The 20538-nt window shown below is 33.2% G+C and overlaps 1 protein-coding gene and 1 pseudogene across 1 annotated transcript; both read left to right on the plus strand.

Annotated features, from left to right (window-relative positions):
* The first annotated feature begins 1749 nt into the window (after positions 1-1749).
* On the plus strand, positions 1750-7254 carry LOC143562747 (SUPPRESSOR OF GAMMA RESPONSE 1-like). Its single transcript, XM_077050471.1, has 7 exons — positions 1750-1770; positions 1885-2067; positions 2724-2910; positions 4566-5065; positions 5762-6157; positions 6706-7113; positions 7207-7254. Exons 1-7 carry the CDS (start codon positions 1750-1752, stop codon positions 7252-7254), a joined length of 1743 nt encoding a protein of 580 aa, XP_076906586.1.
* A 1987-nt stretch (positions 7255-9241) lies between these two features.
* Positions 9242-14258, plus strand: LOC143562748 (kinesin-like protein KIN-4A; annotated as a pseudogene).
* Positions 14259-20538: the final 6280 nt, after the last annotated feature.

A 20538-nucleotide genomic window follows, 5' to 3' on the forward strand; every position in this document is an offset into this window, starting at 1 on the left:
TGATAATAGGAATATCTTTACAAGTAGCTAGGTGAATTATATATGTCTTATCTTACAAATAAGTAATTTGAATGCCACATACACTCTTCCTAATTATCCATCTACGACTCTTCCACTTGTCTCTACCACATTCATTCTCAAGTTTTTTTCTTTTATAGTATTCTTAACTTTTATGTAACTAATATAACTATGTCAAACTTTTAAATGTAAGTTAAAATTTCAAAATTCATTTTTTATAGAATTGATCAGCGATGTCAAACTTTTCATTTTTAATAAATACTTTCAAAATTTAAAATTTTCAAATCTCATAATCAAACCTTTATATAATTCTAAGTAAAGTGCCATTTTCGTTCTTGTGGTTTGGCAAATAGCGCGAATTTAGTCTAAAAAGTTTATTTTTTACATATGGATCATCAACGTTTCCCAATTCTTGTCAATTACATCCAACTCACCAACCCCGTTAAATTGAATCATTAAGTAAAGGATAGACATGTTTTTTCACTATTTCTTTATTATATGAGTGCAGTGCCAAATTTGTCGCTAAAGTTTGGTCACATTTGCGAATTTCGTTCAAAAATATTTTTTTTTCGCAATTAGACCCTCGTTGTTTCCTAACCGCTGCCAATTTCGTTCAATTTGTTAACTTGGTCTAAATTCAACGTTAACTCAGGGGTGTTCCTGTCCTTTTACATGTTTATTATTATTATTATTATTATTATTATTATTATTATTATTACACTGAGCTAAACCCTTTATATGACTAAAAATAAAGAAAAATAAACAAACGACACTATATTGGATTCAAACATTGAATTTGTGAGATGCTATATATGCCATTGAACAAACACATAATAATAATAATAGTATATTGGATTCAAACATAGAATTTGTGAGATGCTATATATGTCATTAAACAAACACATAATAACAATAACAATAACAACAATAATAATAATGTATACAAACATGTAAAACGACACTAACACCCTTGAGTTAATGTTGAATTTACACCGAGTGAACAATTTGGACGAAATTGGCAACGGTTGTGAAAAAGCGAGGGTCTAATTGCGAAAAAAAATATTTTTGGACGAAATTCACAAATGTGACCAAACGTCAGGGATTATTTTGGCACTTTACTCATATAATAAAGAAGAGTGAAAAGACATGTCTACCCCTGACTTAACGATTTAATTTAACGGGTTAGTGATTTAAAGGTAATTGATAAGAATTGGAAAACGTGGATGGTCCATATGAAAAAAATTAAACTCTTTGAACTATATTCGTATTATTTTCTGAACCACAAGGACGAAAATGATACTTTACTCTATTTTTTTGGTTTTATTTTTTGTTTTAATTCTGATACCACACACACGTATCTGAAATCGACCAGATTCAAATTGACTTACCGCATATACGTTCGAAACCGAGCACGCTTGGGTTTTATCACTACTCGGATCGGATTTTACTGCAGCTCGAATTTTATCGACCTATCATAACACAACACACTAATTTTCTTATAATCATCATTGGAAAATATTTTTTTTCCACCATCCCTATTCGTCAGCCCAAGAAAAGCATTATTGCAAAGGGAGTGCTGTTGAAGATCAATAGGTTTTGTGATCCCCATCACTCATGGATAGGTACACCCCAACACATACACTAAGCCATTAACTGTCGCCATCTGGTTTTCTTGATTATTCAGTTTAAACGAATCTAGAAAGTGTATTCTTTTTATGGAGTCTTTCAATAATGTACCATGTGATTTTGAATGTTCATTATTTATTGTAATTAATTAGGGTTTCTTTGCATAATGTAAAAAGGTTATTTCTTGCTATGCATTTGCTCATAAATGCTTTTTGATTCTATTCATTTTGATTGATTCAGTTTTGTGATGTAAAAAAGTTATTTTGGGCTCAATTTTGCAGACCATCATGGTTGGTTGATGGCAACAGATTTGCAACAAAGATTATAACTTCATCGGCTGCGTGTGACCCTGAAACTATCGAATGGAAAAGTAATCCCACCAAAACATGCCCCAAGTGTCACCATATCCTTGACAATACTGATGTAAATTTCTTTATCTTTTACACTGACTTCTTTATTATCATAATATTCTATATTCATAAATGTTTATTCAAACCTCAAGTCATGTCTTCCTATCTAAACTTAATTGCTCACAGCACCTTCCAAGAATTAGACTTTTAGAAATATAAGTCAGAATTATTTGTTCTTTCAAATGCCCTGTTTTGAATCATAGATGTTAATTATAGTTATTAGTGTGCTATTATTGTTTATGCATATTTTGAATCAAAGATGCTAACTTTAGTTATTGTTTATGCTAATTTGAATCAAAGATGTTTTATAGTCATTAGCTTTTAATTAAGAGGTTATTAGTATATGGCGTGTAGGCTCAATATAAGTTTTTCTAGGGTTTAAAAGTTTCTCACATACAGTTACATTCCAGTTACAAAAGAATAATCTCTTTTTTTTTTTGGAATTAGTGATCATCTGATGGTTCTTGCACAGGGAATCTTTGGGCTTAGTTTAGTAGTTTTATCGAATAATCATGCTTCTAGTATGTATCTGGAGTTTGAATTGAGTTGTAGAATCTTCACAAGAAAATTCCTATTGATAATAAGTATGACAAATATATTAAACATTATTATAGACTAACATTTAGAATCTTTTCAAGATTATGAAACCTAAAACATGTTTATTGCTAGGTTAATCAAGCATGGCCTGGGTTGCCCCGAGGGGTTAAATTTGACCCGTCAGATCAAGAAATCATTTGGCACTTACTTGCTAAAAGTGGTGTAAACGGTTTTCAGCCTCACCCTTTTATTAACGAGTTTATTCCTACGGTTGAGGAAGATGATGGGATTTGTTACACTCATCCTCAAAAGTTGCCAGGTAATTATACATTTTTTTAGAGGGACGTTTGTGTCAAAACCAGTTATATGCCTAGCCTCGAGAACCGTGAGAACTGCATCATGTCTTTGTACTTGTTGCTTTGAATCTTGTGCACAAGACGGTTATGTAACCCCTTTTGTTTCCCTTATAGGGATGTGCACGAAACCGAATAAACTGTGTTGTGACCGTAATAATTGACAATACCGAACCCAATAAAAAAACAGACCGTTTGGTTTTATGTTTTTCAAAAACCAATTTTTCGGTTTTCTTTCAGTTTTGCTATCAAACAAAAACCAGAAAAACCATACCCATTGGGATTGAAAACACCGATTTGAAGTAATTTATAAGAAATTAGTATATGGTGTAGCCGTGTAGTCCAGAAATTGTTGGCCTAAATGCGTAACAATCGATTAATTATGAATTAATAAAAGAAAATAGACCCAAAGTATCAGGCCCAAATTCCCTATTTCGGTCCTTGTTTTTTTGCCCAAATGGTAAATACATTATGTAACTGGAATAACTGATATAACCAAACTGAAATAAACGAACCCCATCAAAAATTGACATTTTAGCTTTATGTTTTTAGAAAACCGGTTTTTACCATTTGGTTTTGTTATCAACCAAAAATTGAACCAAATTGATTGGAACAGAAAAAACCATTTTAAGTAATTTAGAAGAAATTAATATGTGGTGAAACCCAGAAATTCTAGGCCCAAATGCGTGATATCAATTAATCATGAATTACCAAAAGAAATTTGACCAAAAGCTTCAGGCCCAAATTCATTATTTTGGGCTTTGTTTTTCGGCTCAAAGTTTTGATGCCCAAATGGTAAAACTGAAACCGAATGGTTTTCAAAAATCCAAAAACCGCCAGTTTTTTGTTCTGTTTGAGCCCATAACCAACCAATGCACACTCCTGGTGCATTATGTGGTTCTCGTCGTTCTCAAATCTTAACATTTATTAGTTTTTAAATGAACATGACCGCTTGTTTTAAGTTGGTATATGAATATATGATAACTAGTTTTTAACCCGGTGCGTTGCGCTAGGCAAGTTGGTAAATCCGAACGTTGGTAAGACACAAGCATTGCCGGTCCTACGTGTTGAGGCGGTAAGTTGACCTGAATTCGGTCAGTTTCTGTTTCATGTGTTATTGTACGGAAACTAAAACAAAAAAGAGTTATAAAAATTGAGATGGAACATTGGGATAGCGTTGATCAGTGAAACTCGAGCGTTGGTAAAACCCGAGCGTTGTTGGTCCCTGGCGGTGAGTCTATGCAAATTTGGTTGGGTTTTTCACGTTCGTTATAAAACCGGACTAAAAAGAAAGAATTGTCAATTTGGTCAGTTTCGTTACGGTACTATAACTAAAACAAAATGCGCTAAGTCTACGCAAATTATGTCAGTTTTTATCACATCCGTTACGGTATATTGGTATTGGAACTAAACTAATAAAAAACAAACATAACAAAGATAATTAGAAATAATTATCAAAGTTTAAAACAAAAAACAAACCAAAAAAAAAAAAAAACAAACAAAACAAAACTTGGTCCAATGGAATCTTGCCAAATGGACCAATCATAGTCCAGCGTCGCCACTTTTATATATATTAGTAGTAATATCAGTTTTATGTTATTTTGCTATTTATCACATGGAGGGGTCCAACAAGATGGGCATGTATCTCACTTTTTTCACAAAGCAATCAAAGCATATAATACCGGAACAAGAAAGCGTCGCAAGATACATGGTGACAATTTTGGGGACTTCCGTTGGCACAAAACGGGCCGAACAAAACCCGTTGTTTTAGATTCGGTTCAATGCGGGTGCAAGAAGATTATGGTTCTTTATGTAACGCCAATAAAAGGCGGGAAAGCGGAGAAGACGAATTGGGTAATGCACCAATATCATTTGGGAACAGGTGAAGATGAGAAAGAAGGTGAATATGTGATTTCAAAAGTGTTTTATCAACAACAAACACAGTCTAAAGTTGATGGGAAAGATGAATATATTACTATTGAAGAAGTCAATGTTATTGGTCAAAAGGCTGACCCTTTGACCCCTAAGTCTGTGACCCCTGACCCCCCTCGGGCAGAAAGGCGGGTTGTAGATACGGGCGTTGAACACAATCTTGATGAAGTTTCTAAAGATCTTGTTAAGGTAAGTTTTTGTGGTTGCCAATCCTATTGAGTTGGTTAATTGAATTGTTTCGTGTCATAAGCGTAAGCCTTAACCCACACACTTAAAAAATCATGTAACTTGAACACGGTCAGCTTAACTTATTTGTGTAAACGCGTCAAACGGGTTGGCGGGTAATAATCAAGTTGTAAACATGTAAATCAAACACTGTCCATTTAATTAAGAAGGTCAACCCGAACACGTCTCGTTTAATTAAACACGTCACCCCAGCAAACCCAAAACCTGATTATTTTCATGTCATGTTCAGGTTGGAAATTGTCACCCCTATGTTTTTCTTTTATTTTTGTAATGAATATAGATTTGATTTTTATATGATTTATTCATGAACTTTAGCTGTGACAAATGTTTTATAAAATTATAAAAGTCAATTGCTTGACAACTTTAACTTGATGATCAAAAGATTAAAATGATCTTACGGTCTCCGTCTACCAAAGAACTAAAGATGAAACCTACATATAGAAAAGTGGAAGAAAATGGTATGAAGCTTATTACTTCGCAAGTTTCTTGATATTCTTTTTTACATTTTCCGTAGTGAATTATGGTCTAACAAAGAATTAAAAATGGAACCTACAAATAGAAAAATGAAAGAAAATGGTATAATTACAAGATTGTTGATCTTTTATTTCTTTTTTTTTTTTTTTGTATATTGTACTGAAGGATGAGATGGAGCCCATTTATGAGGCTGAGCTTCAAACTTCTTGTGGGGTGCTTGATGATCATGCAACAGAAAAAGATCCTGTTTCTGAGAAATTTGGGGTTAATAATGATAGTCAAGGTGGAGAAGAAGCAAATTTGTGGGATAACGAGTCACCATATCTTCTAGATTCACAACAATTAGTGGAAGGATTATCTTTGTATGACGAGTTTTTTCAGAGTCAATCTTCTCAAAGAGACGTTGAAAACCAAGAATCGAATGGAAAACCGCGTCTTGCAGATTATGTTCAATTGGGACCAGAAAGTTTAAAGAAGGATTTGGAAGCATGTCAAGACTTGGTTCTTGACCCTGCAAATTTGGAGCTTGATACACCACCTGATTTTCGGTTGAGCCAAATTGTAAGTCTATAGCTGTGTGTGCTATTATGTGTTTCATACCACTTGTCACCCCTATGTTTTTCTTTTATTTTTGTAATGAATATAGATTTGATTTTCGGTTGGAAATTGTCACCCCTATGTTTGGTTGGAAATTGTCACCCCTGATTTTCGGTTGGAAATTGTCACCCCTATGTTTTTCTTTTATTTTTGTAATGAATATAGATTTGATTTTTATATGATTTATTCATGAACTTTAGCTGTGACAAATGTTTTATAAAATTATAAAAGTCAATTGCTTGACAACTTTAACTTGATGATCAAAAGATTAAAATGATCTTACGGTCTCCGTCTACCAAAGAACTAAAGATGAAACCTACATATAGAAAAGTGGAAGAAAATGGTATGAAGCTTATTACTTCGCAAGTTTCTTGATATTCTTTTTTACATTTTCCGTAGTGAATTATGGTCTAACAAAGAATTAAAAATGGAACCTACAAATAGAAAAATGAAAGAAAATGGTATAATTACAAGATTGTTGATCTTTTATTTCTTTTTTTTTTTTTTTGTATATTGTACTGAAGGATGAGATGGAGCCCATTTATGAGGCTGAGCTTCAAACTTCTTGTGGGGTGCTTGATGATCATGCAACAGAAAAAGATCCTGTTTCTGAGAAATTTGGGGTTAATAATGATAGTCAAGGTGGAGAAGAAGCAAATTTGTGGGATAACGAGTCACCATATCTTCTAGATTCACAACAATTAGTGGAAGGATTATCTTTGTATGACGAGTTTTTTCAGAGTCAATCTTCTCAAAGAGACGTTGAAAACCAAGAATCGAATGGAAAACCGCGTCTTGCAGATTATGTTCAATTGGGACCAGAAAGTTTAAAGAAGGATTTGGAAGCATGTCAAGACTTGGTTCTTGACCCTGCAAATTTGGAGCTTGATACACCACCTGATTTTCGGTTGAGCCAAATTGTAAGTCTATAGCTGCGTGTGCTATTATGTGTTTCATACCACTTGGATACAAATTGCTAAAAATGTGAATTTGATGATTTTTTTTTTTGGTAGGAATTTGAATCACAGGAAAGTTTTCTTGCATTTGGAGGAGGTAAGTGATGCATTTTGTTTTGTAACATCCTTATTTCATGCTAGATGCAAACTTTGTATGATGCATCTCTTTTGTGAATTGTATGTGATGTTCTTGAAACTTAATTTTGGATTATTTGAGATAGCCTTTTGAGGTTATTGTTTGTAAGCTATGTTTTGCTATCTTTTATGTATATAAATTTGGGCTTTCATTTGATCTGTATTATACTTCGAGAAGGCGCTTTATCCTTTGAATAATTAGTTATTTACTCGACGCATTGCACCGAGCGGGGTAATGTTAGGAACTGTGAGTACTGAGTGTATATTGCAAATACGGCTGGGTAATGTTAGGAACTGTGGGCACTGAGAGTATCTTGCAAATACATAGACATTTATATAAAGTGGTCAAAGTTGAATGATTACTATCGGTTTGGTTTCACAGTTTACGCTCCGTTTATAGATTGAATATAAAATTAGAACCGATTATCTAACGAATTACTCTTCATCTATGATCTAACTATACTTCTAATAATTTATAAAAAAAATAAAATGCTTCTAATGTATTCCATATCTATATTTTATATTATTAAGGAGGAGTGATGGACAACATGGTCATTTCACAATTAAAGGTTAGGGACAAAACCGACAATTAACAATTGGGCAGAAAAAGTAATTTGCCAACCCCTCGATTCGTTCTTTAAGCATTCGGTGCAACTTTCTAATGCATGGATTCAAGGGTAAAATAGTTTACAAATATTACAAATGAAGGATTAGATTAGGGTTGATATTGTAATAAATAATATAATATACTATAATATATAATAAACAATAATAACTGTTGAAACATCATCCCTGGCGTCCCAACTTCTTTCAAACCCTTCAAACACATTCAGCTTCCAGAATGCTAACTTTTCATTCGGTTAATAAGTTACAAAAGTGTAATTTACGAAACTTTTCCTCTCACGTAATTTATGAAACTTTTCCGTAATATGCAATCCCAAACACCCAGACACCCCCTTAATTGTTTCAACCGTTCCAACCCTTCAAACACATTCACATATAGGGCTCTTGAATCCTATTAATTCCTTCAATCAGTTCGGACTCTTCTATTCCCATTCCTTCCCTTCAATTACAACAGAAAATTAAAACCCATTAATCATTGTGCAATCAAAAGGTTGAATTAAATGGTGGGCGGTTTCTCTTCTATGCTATAAATATGGTCGATGTTTGCCCTCACAATTCCTCATCATCTCTCACTCCCTGCAATGGAGGTAAGTGTTCCTCGTATTTAACGATTTTTTGCTTTGATTGATTTGTTCTGTGATGTGGCAGTATTTTACTGCGGATGTTGAACGGCTGCTGGAAATTGAAGCATGATTTGATTATTATTACTATATTGGTTTTCCATTTTTTTATGTATTGTTTTAGGGATTTGGAAAAGTTGATTGAATTGTTATGGTTATATGTTGTTTTGATTAAAATAATGGTTTCTGGAATTAGGATTTGTATCAGATTGAAATTGTTTATTTAGTGATTTGGGATTAGAGGTTTAGTTCTTGAATTGAAGTTGTGTTTGTGCTGAATTGGATTGGAATTGTTGATTTATCTGATATTAATTTTGACCTTGGGGTTTTTAATTGTTGGTTTAGTGCAAGTGGATTGAAATTGTTGATTTTGTTGTTGAATTGGAGAGTTTGAATCGCTGTTGTTTTCGCAGATTTTGAATTTGACGTCTCATGAACGGAACGATGGTAAGTATTATAAGATGATGGATTCAGAAGACGCTGCGATGCCGCCGGTGAATTTGATTACGAATATTGCGTGCGGGTTGCGGAAGGTGATGAAGCTGCTTCCTTTTAACTTTGATGTTATTAGGGATACTCGGCTTGGGAATCGGTACCTTTTTATTGATAATAATTATTTCCTGCGGTATGCAAAAATGCCTGGTTATGAATCTGTGCTGACGGATTTATTTTCGGATGTTTAGAATAAGAGGTGAGATCGTTTTAACTGTGGGATGGGATTGATGAAGCTTGTGGGTAACAGCGGTGTATGTGACGATGACGATGACGATGACGATGAGGTCAGTTCTACTAAAATGCATGCTGAAACTTGTTTTTCTGGTTATGAGCATTTCATTTTAGAAAGTTGTTACCTGTTAGTATAGGAGTTACGAATAGGGTGGTTTTTAGTTTCTGTCAAAGTTTGTAGGAATGTTAAGTTTCTTTATGGGCGGAAGCTTATAGAAGCCGAGGCATTGCCATTCATCATTCTGAAATGGATGATAATAAAGTATGCGTGTGTTAATTTATATTATTTTACATGAGTTGGTGTAAATGTAACTTAATAAATGCTTGTTACAGGTTGATGATTCTTTTTGCATGGAAAATGAAGTGCTAAGAAAAAGTGTTGATTCTTCTGATTATCAAATGAGCGAAAATGGTACCAATTTAAGTTTAACTTATCCATCAACTATCAACTATTGTATTAATTAGTAACATTTTTTTTGTAAATTAAATACATCTAGGCGATCCTGCGGTTATAGATGAAGCAGCAACAAAAGAGTGGGAGCACACTCTGCTACAGGACTTCATGGATAAAGAATTACATGAATTTTGAATAAACGTTTAGAGCAAAAGAGGTGTGACATTTTTCTTTAATAAGTTTCTACTTTAGTAACAGTTAATATAATTTAATACACACATTTCTTATGAAGTCGGAGATGAAACTTTTTGGTGGATATGATACAATGACACTTAAGCAACATTTTGGGAAGAAAATAATGGAACTCGAGGATGAAAAACGAGAAGTACAGGTAAATATATATATACATAATTAGTTATATTGTTTAATGATAATATTTAATGTGTGTTTTCTACCTTGATTATTAATGCAGAAAGAGAGAGACCGATTGCAGACTGAAATTGAAAATCTTTCATCAACTTCAGACAGGCAAAAACTGCAAGATTTACATTCCCTAAAGTTAAATCACGCGAGTCACAAATTCAAGATCTAAAGAAGAAAAAAGACCGTCAAGTTCTGATTATGAAGCAAAAACAAAAGAGTGATGAAGCAGCTAAAAAGTTACAAAATGAGATACAATGCATCAAGGCACAAAAGGTTGGCTTATTAAAAAATGTTATGTTTCTATACTCTACTCTCTACTTTATATTTGTTGCTAATTTATATGAGCTTGTAGGTTCAACTACAACATCAAATGAAGCAAGAAGCTGAACAATTTCGACAGTGGAAAGCCTCTTGTGAAAAAGAATTATTGCAGGCATGCATTTGACTATCTGCTAATTTATATTGATTTGTTTCTTCTTTTTTAATATATGAATGCAGCTAAAAAAAGATATATAAAATCATAACATTAAAGGTTCTTCAGAGAAAGACAGAAGAGGCTGCAATGGCTCCCAAGAGGCTCAAAGAATTACTTGAGGCTCGAAAGTCAACCCGTGACAACACAGGTTTTTGGCCGTTCTTTTTCGTTAAAAAAGTTAAATCCTTATTTTCCATTATCAGATACTTAACCGTGTTGTTTTTGTTTTTGCAGTGACCAGCAATGGAAACTGAACAAATGCACAGGTAATTAATCACATAACCAAGATTAATTAAATTTAAGAATCTTTAATTCAGTTTTATTAAATCAACTTAACTTTTTTAGAGCAACGAGAAATCACTGCAACAATGGCTTGATCATGAAGTGGAAGTTATGGTGAAAGTTCATGTAAGTTCGACATGAATACGAGAAACAAAGCCAAGTGTATGTGTACTAGATTATTATATATATGATAAAAATATGGAAAAAGATGACTTTTTAAAATTTTGGTATATAATTTGGCACTCGTGCTGCACTGGTGGAAGAGCTAGCAGTTCTTAGACAAGTGGAAGAATTTGCTGCAAATGGAGTTAGCCCTCCAAGAGGAAAGAATGGATTCTCTAGGTACAAACAATTAATAATATTTCCTAACTTTACAAAAATTAACTTTGACTAAATCTTTGACCACGTTAATATGATTCACAGCTTCATCATTGTCACCTGAAGCAAGAATGTCAAGAATAGCGTCATTGGAGAGCATGCTAAGCATTTCATCAAACTCACTCGTGCTTATGGCTACACAACTATCGGAAGCCGAAGAACGAGCGCGTGCGTTTGCTAATCGCGGTCGGTGGAATCAGTTTCGATCAATGGCTGATGCCAAAAACTTGCTTCAATATATGTTCAATTCTCTCGCAGATGCCAGGTAATAAATAAATTTTTGGCTATGCATTAAACGAATCTTTAATGTTGTGAAGTTATAGCCTGCCAAGCTTATTTGGTTTGCAATTTTTCAAAAAATGTGCATTCATATTATTCACTTATGTAAAGTCAATAAAAATGTTTCAACGCTCATCCTTTATATATTCCAATAAAAATGTTTCAACGCTCATTCTTTATATATTCCTCCCCCCCCCCCCCTCCCCCCCCAAAAAAAAAAAATTAATAATAGTTTGAGAAGGCGTTAAATTTAAAATGTGTGCCTTTGACTATTTTGACAGCGTTGATCAAGGAGTTTTTGCCTTTTGGATGATGACACTAGATAGCTACTTTTTCCTTCTGTAGTGTAAACTGTATGTTGAGTTTGTTCTAATTATTATTATTTGAAACTCGTGAGCATGTTACAAACACCACTTAGTGTTGCTTAGTATTAGTCATATGCTCAATGCCCACCATTAATAGGGGTTTGATCCAAGTGTACATGAGTTGATGGATCAGTTGTTGTGATCTGATGAAGTAAAGTATCATTTTCTTTAATGATTTGAAGTGCTGGTTGTACACATTAGGGATATCATGCTGGATAGTTCTTATCTTGTATATTCAAACAGATGGTCATTCTCTCTATTCATCATGTATTTTGTAGCATTTTGCCATGGCTTCCAAACTAAATTAACTTCCAAGGCTTTTTGTATTCTGTTTAAGTGTAGCATGTCGTCATATCATCGTTTTCGGGTTGTGTAGAAAAAAGTTTACTATTTAGGATACCCGTATGGCCGTATATGTATGACTTTAAAAGTAGATGCATTTCATGTTAAAAAAATATCATGAGAGGATCAATGGTAAGAGTGTAAGATTGTAAAAATTACTAAACCCAATAGAGTTATATGGTCGGGTTTTACACCCGTCGCAACGCGCGGGCACTTATTCTAGTATAAAATAATAGGTTAGTTTCACATAAAAATGTTGTTATTGTGTCTTTGTCATTCCTCATGAACGAGTCAAAATGGGTAATTTGTATAGTTCAGGTCAGGTCCAAACGCCTTGTATAATAGATTTGGAACTTTCAATGGTAATTGTCAAAAGAAAAAAATATATAGATTTACATACCTGAAACTATAGTATAGTTTTTTTACCTGGTTAAATTTAAAACATACCTACAAGTTTATCGACTTCATTTTGATTAAAAATAGGTCATCTTTTCTCTTCTTAATAAAATTTTGGAAATAAAAAAAAATAATTCATTTTTTGCATGCTTATGACCATAAACTGTATAGAATTGTACTTGTAAAGGTTGTAAATGATTCGGATAGTTTTATGCGATAAATACGTACACTTTGGATTATTTTCTATGCATTTGAGATGTTTGTTTCTTTTTTGTTGATCTTATGTTTACCATTTTGCAAATATGAAAAAAAAATAGGGAGACTATATAACCGAGGGAAATGAGACTGACATTTTAGGTGCTTAGTAAAGACCAAACAAAAGAAAAAGTTAAAGAATAACGAGACTAGCTTTGTGGAAGAAATCTAGAATGTCCGTCTTATGTTACGTACTGATGGTTAAACTACAATAAACCCCTTATGTATTTTTTATTTACAAATTGATTACAATAACTTTGTAGCAAATTTTTATTGAAACTTGTTATTGTGAATGGTACAATACTTTATTAGTAATTAGTTTAAAAAAGACATACCCGCCGCGAAGCGTGAGCTCTTCCGCTAGTAACAACTTAATAGGTTTGATTTTGTTATATGAGTGGAGAATATTAATTGAAAAAAAAATGTTGGAGTTAACTAATATGTATTTATATAATGTTAACGGACAATGGTAATTAGCTTAATTAGTTCGACGGAAGAGCCCACTTAATAAAAATAGTATGAAGTGGTACATTTAGCAACACTCGATCCAATAATACACAACATAATTATTTAAATCTAAAAACATACCTTCAATATAAGTGAACAAAGCAATGAATTACCTTGCAACAAATCTGCAAAAATCGGATACTTCAAAAAACAACTAAAAAGAAGTCAAAAACAAGGAATTTTCTAAGCTCTAATCTAACAAATACATACACCGCCTATAAATATAACCAAATCTCTACAATTAGCCTTAATTTACTATTGTTAAAATTGATATCGGAAATGCTCTTAATGTTGTATACACATAAACGTTCTTATATTCGACAACAACATCACTAACAGAACTATAAAACAGATAGTCTATCACCAACAATAAGCTATCTTTTTAAACCCCAAGTAAAACCCTAATTGAACAAAAATAATCAAATAAAATCCAATACTCTTTACAAAATGTCCTTACATATACTCGATTATAACATAAGCAATAAAAGAACATTAACAATAAAAGGATATAAAAAATAATCATAGATGATACTATTGAAATTAATATTAAAATTTACGGTTTAATGTATGAATAATAGTTATGGAATAATTAATTAATTTAATATTATTTTATTACAGTCGTTAGAAATATGCCAAGGAGATGAAAAACTTAGTGCATACTGTTTTTATCCCATGTGATCTACATTTTTCTTTACACCCATGTGAGCTACCTTTTCCTTTTCACCCATATTTCTCTTTGAAAAAGAACAAGCCTCAAAAATGATTTGCGTACACATTTAGCTTGTAAATATTGAATATAGTACATTGAATGATATTTTGAATATTAAACTCTTATTGTATTTAGGTGGGTGAGGAGAAATAATGGAATGGGAGATAGTAAAACCGTTTTTCCTGTTAAAAAGAGTTAATACCATTATTGTAAAGAACCGAATTGATGTCACCGAAAACCCTTCACGTCCCCCGCCGCATCGCGCGGGTTTCCTACTATCCAACTCTAATCACAATAGCTATGTTTCTTATTCAACTATATAAATCATTTGTTCACTCACACCGGTCATGCCCTCGCCACATTGCCGTGAACAGTTACTGACTGAATTCTCTTTGCATCACCAACGCACCGCAAACCGACCTCATATAACACACATTCCCATTGCCTCCCCGCCGCAACGCGTGGACATACCTACAAATATATACTCCTCATAATAACATAAACAAAAAAGCATTAACAATAAAAGGATATAAATAATCATAGATGATACTATTGTAGTTAATATTATTTAAAATTTGCGGTTTAATGTATGAATAACAGTTAGACGTGCACAAAAAAACCGGTTCCGGAACCTAACCGGTGGAACCGAACCGGAACCGGTTCCAGTTCCAACCCGGTTGGAACAATACCCGGTTTGGGTATTTTTGTACCCGAAAATCGGGACCGGTTCTACTATATATATTTCAGTACCGGTTCCAACCCGGTTCCTACCCGGTTATTATTTGGAACCGGTTCGGGTCGTACCCGGAAAAACCGGTTCCGACGGGTTTTTTTTCAAGGGTCAAACAAAAAGTCAAACTAGCCGTTGGAATCGGTTCCAACGGTAATATAGCCGTTGGAACCGGTTTTTAGACACCAAATAGCCGTTGGAACCGGTTCCAACGGTAATATAGCCGTTGGAACCGGTTTTTGAGGCAATATATCCGTTGGAACCGGTTCCAACGGTAATATAGCCGTTGGAACCGGTTTTTGGGCCAAACCTATATATAACTTGTTTCCATTACTTGTTTCACCATTACTTGTTTCCATTACTTGTAATTATTTGTTTTGGTAAAATTATTTGTAACTTGTTCGACTAATTATTTGTTTTGGTAAAATTATTTGTTTCGACGAAGAAGAATTGTACTATATGTTTTATTATAATTTGTTCGATTAATTTTTGTTACTTTTTTAATAACGACGAACATTTTATTTATTTAAAAACTAACTATTACAAACATTATTAACACATAAACGATACTAAACATAACAACTAAAACATAAAAAACAAAGTCCGTCGTTTTAATCCGGGAATACTTATTTTTGGGTTGTAGAGCCGGACGACTCTCCCACTTCCTTTTTTTTATCTTCCAATCTTTTTTTCTCTCGACAATACTTATTCGTATGTTTTCGTAATGTCGAGTTGGACCCTGCTTTAAGAAACTTCGAGCAATATTTGCAACGTGCCAACTCATGTGAGTCGGTCATGAGACACAAATCGTAATGGACCCAAACATCGAGGCATCTTGTTGTTTCGATCACCATAACAACGTCATCATTGGATGCCATTTGTGGTCGGTTTAAGGTTAATTTTGGTTTGTAGTGTGTTTTATGGTTTTGGAATTGGAGTGTGTTTGATAGTTTTGAAACTTGCTATTATTAGTAAGAAAATACCCTATTTATAGTTAAAAAACCGGTTCCAACGGTCAAAAACGGCTATATAGCCGTTGGAACCGGTTCCTAACGGCTCTAATTTTTAAATTTCAAAAAAAACCGGCGGAACCGGTTTTTACGTAAAAACCGGTTCCGGTTCATACCCTACCGGTTCTTAAAAGTTCGCATATCTGGGCACCGGTTCGGGTCGGGAACCGAACCGGTTCCTGACTGGAACCGGTGTCATTCTCTACCCGGGTTGAAAAAAACCGGTTCCGAACCGGTTCGGGTTTTCAAGGTGTACCCGATTTGTGCAGCTCTAATAACAGTTATGAAATAATTAATAAATTTAATATTATTTTATTACAATCGTTAGAAACATAGCCATAGAGATGTGTTTTTTTAACATCCCATGTGATCTCCTTTCTTGTTTTCATATATTTATCTTTGAAAAAGGACAAATCGTTTCCAAAATAGGGAAAGATATGGATGGAATATGACTAAGGCTGCCTTCAATGCTCCCTTCTCATTCCCATCCATAATGACATGAATGTGTCCAAGAACCTTTCATTCTTACAAAATTTCAAAACTGAAAACTATTTTTAAAGGGCAACATTGTCTCGATAAAGAAAGTTGTGCAAGACATTTGTAACACCCTAGGCAAATCCCACATCGGCCGTGGACAAGAAAGATCCTTGGTTCATAAGTAAATGCTGTAACATTTCGGGTTTTACCGTTTTCGTATTGGTTCCATTTTATCAATTTACGAACTTTCTTCGGATCCTAAACCTTAATGATAATTTGTATTTAAGAATGATCAAGTTTCCTAATGCTCATTACAAGCCCTTCATGTTTACTTATTGTTTATTCTTTAGTTATGACATCAAAATGTATCAAATGATCAAAACACCAAACATCAAGGACCAATCTTGCCATTTGTGAAATCTGCCCACCACACACCACCGGAGCGTCGCGTGTGGGGCAGCCCTAGGCTGGCCGCGCAGCACGGTGGCTCACCTGCACCAGTATGCTGTTCTTTTTCATTCGTTAACTCGTTTAAGGCATAAAATCATTTATTTTAAGCATGTTTGAGTAAATTAAGGACCAAGTAAACATCATATAACTAAAATATAAATTCTAATTCGTTATTTACTGCTCAAGATCAGATTTTTGTGAAAAAATCGTTGATTTTTTCCTTAAATCGTATAGTCTTACTTAAACGGGCCAAAAGCCCATAATTAGTTCGTTTTATGTTTTTCTATATAAACAACCATTAAACATCTGCTGTAAACTTTAAACAAACCCTAAAGAACATCCTCCAGCCGTCCCTTACCTTTGTTCATCCTCCAACCCTTAGGTTTTTGTATATTCGTTAAAGATTCAAGACTTGTTCGTTGACTTTGCAAACTCAAGGACCTTTGACTTTCGTTTCTCGTCAATCCTTTCACTTTCTGGGTAAGTTGTAAACTGTAAAATAGTTAATACATATTCCCTAGTCAATAGCCTTCAATCAATTTCGGTTATTGAATGATGTTGATTGGTCAATTGCTTTAAAACCCGATAAAGGGTAAAACAGTCAACAAAGTTTGACTTTGCGTTTTCTCATGCTTCTGGTCGGATTCAACGTTCTGTTCAGGAGACTTTTATTCTTGAAACATGATTTTAAGGCTACTACCCAAAACCCGACTTCCGAATCGCTGTTCGGATTCTGGTTCAACATAACTAGAGTTTTACTCATCCATTTGGATTGATTCTAGTAGCATTAAGTTCGTTTTTATTTATAGTTTCATATCACAAAGTTTCAGGTTCTGATTAGTTATCTCGTTTGACGCGTATTGGATGACTCGCTTATTCGTTGACTCGTTTATTCTTAACTATACTCACTTACCTTTAATCTAAGGTGAGTTTTATCATTCCCCTATTTTACTCGATTTTCATAATCGTTTTGAGAACATATGCGTATATAATACTATACATACATATCTATATATACATACATATCAAAAATAGCAAAAGTATAATTGTGTGTGATTAATCAAATCTTCTTGTTATGTGCTTATGCGTTATTGTATTCATTCGTTTGACATATCCTCTTGGAGAGGGTTCTCATTCTATTGACCACTGCCCGATTCGCTTGGCAACGGTCTTATTCTATTTATTTGCTCATGGTTGATTTATCGGCGCCCGATTCACTTGGCAATGGTTTAGTCGACAACTTACTTGCTTATGGTTTGACTTCATTGCTGCATTTCTTACGTTTTGCTTATTTATCATATTAACATTATTTTGGTGTCAAAACTTGGTGGTAAACTCACTCAACATGTTTGTTGACAAAACTCCATTTTCTACGTATACGCAGGTTGCTTGAGTTGAAGGATGAACATTTAGAAAGACCTTAGGATTATAATGAAGACATACACGGATTTAGACTTGTTGTGTTTATTTATTTGAATTGTTTGGTTGTATTTGATTATTGTGTGTATTATTTGAACAAAATAATTAATTAGATATTGTCATTTATATTTATGATAGTATCTTCGAGATGTGAGCAATCGGATCACGCCCCGGCATTTCCGCCTTAGGTTGGGGTGTGACAGATTGGTATCAGAGCCGAAGGTTATAAGATAGGTCGTTAGAAATTGTCCTAGACATATGTTAGGAACCTTATGCGTGTTTATGTAAACTGCCTTATGTGCTTGTTTACAGTTTGCCTAGATTAATTATTTAAATTGTATTTATCTTGTTTATTTGTTGCACACACACACAAATTCTGAGGTTATGCCTCAACTTTCAAAATATTTTTAAATTCTCTTAATATTTGGTAGATTATATTTTATTGTGGGAAAATCCTTAAGAATTTCCGTGTTTTGCTCTTTCACCTTGAAGCATGGGGGTATGACAAATTTTGTATAATCACATAACTTCAAGTGGTACCCGTAATCGGCTAAACGGTTACATGGTAAACATAACCGGCTAAACGGTTATACTTCTAAATTGTGTTTTCAAAATATTTTAAAATGCCTAGCTGGGTGAAAAATCCATGGAAATCCATGGGTACTCCAATTATCCATTTCTTAAATTATTTTCGATTTGATTTTTGGGTTGGAACGTATCGTCAGGGGTGGTTCCCGAGATACACCAACTACTTATATTCGATTCGTTGATTCGATATTTAGTTGAGTCGGTTAAATGCCATGTAACGCTTATGGTCCGAACAACTCTATTGATTCGATAATTCGTTAATTAGTGGGTCAGTTAAATGCCATGTACATGCTCATGGGCTGAACAACTCAATTATTTATTACACGTTATTTGAATTAGGCCAACAAATTGCCATGGAACGCTCATGGGAGGCCAATTCACAAACTTTATGTTGCTTGTTTAGTTGGGCCATTCAAATTGCCATGGAAAGCTCATGGGAGGTCAACTCGTTTGATATGCTTGGTTATTTTATTTTTGAAAAATTTTATAAAAACATTGTTTATTTACTTAAATTCTTCAAACTCATACATATTATTTTAATTCTTGACTCGTCCTCGAGTTTTCACTAGTACTAATTCATATACATACATATACATACACATACGCATCCCCATTATTTCATATCAACTTATTCCTACAACTCACCTGTCATCTTACACATTTCTATTGCTGGTCCTCATAAAATGTCTTTCCTAAGAATCATCGTCGTAATCAACGTTGTTCGTATGTCTTCCGTAATTGCCATTCGACTACTAGAATCACCAAGGAGTGCTGATATACCCCGAACAAAAAATCTTATACTAACTCATGTCTGTTAAAATATTATTTAAATTACATTTTCATATTTATATCCATATCCTAAAACTATAAATTTCTAAAGTACATTTAAATCTTTATCCTCAACTTTAAACTATAAATATTTTATCGTCTCTTGTTTTCCTCAATATCATGATCGTTTTCACAATTTATTTTCCACTCTATAAATCTTTAAAATTCAATTATTGTAAATTTTAAACTAAATTATGTATTCTCTAAATTTAATTTCCATTTTTAAATTAAAAAGTTTCCATTAATTAATTTAACCTTTATTATTAAATTGATCTTTTGATTGAACATTCATCGTAAATATTTCAACTCCCTACTTTGACTTTTTTGAAAATTTTGAACGTTTTAAATGATAAATTCGTAGTTGTTAGAATAGTCATGGTGGTTCATGCATTTCTAGCCTCGCATTTATCTCATTTCTATTAAATGTTTCACATATTATTTTTTTGCTATCGCAACTAATTTAAATTTTTTTTCCATTATCTATAATTCAATTTACATATTTCCAAATATTTATAACGATTTTGTGAAAAAGGAAAAAAAATCCATGAATTTCCAATTTAATCTAATTTAATATCTTCAATTACCTACTTTGTATTTTATTTAATTTTAAAGATTTAATTGAAATAGGACTATATCGGTGATTCGGGAATATCCACTTCCTAGTTTAATCTATTAAACAACTTAAATCAAATAGGTATAATTTCGAATTATCATTTAAAATTATAAATTACTAACTATTATAATATTTTAGAATATCTTAATCGAATTAATCCAAATCTCAAAATCACCAACTTGAAAAGCTATGTTAATTTCTCTTTAAACTTATAAGTACTTAAATTAACCAAACTCGACTAACCAAAATTTCCGTTAACTATGTTTAAACTTATATTCTCGATCTTAAGAACTTCATTCATAAAGAATACGATCTTTAAAGACTCCGCATGCCATTAACTATTTGTTATAAATTCAACTTTTGC

This window comes from Bidens hawaiensis, unplaced genomic scaffold, assembly GCF_021521415.1.
Source record: "Bidens hawaiensis isolate Kalapana, Puna unplaced genomic scaffold, B.hawaiensis_p1.1 tig00021062_1, whole genome shotgun sequence".
NCBI lineage: Eukaryota > Viridiplantae > Streptophyta > Magnoliopsida > Asterales > Asteraceae > Bidens > Bidens hawaiensis.

Coding starts and splice junctions, on each gene's coding strand:
- LOC143562747 (XM_077050471.1), top strand. CDS start 1,750: ATGTACCATGTGATTTTGAAT. Junction 2,911..4,565: donor TCATCCTCAAAAGTTGCCAG/GTAATTATACAT, acceptor TATCACATGGAG/GGGTCCAACAAGATGGGCAT. Junction 5,066..5,761: donor TTTCTAAAGATCTTGTTAAG/GTAAGTTTTTGT, acceptor ATTGTACTGAAG/GATGAGATGGAGCCCATTTA.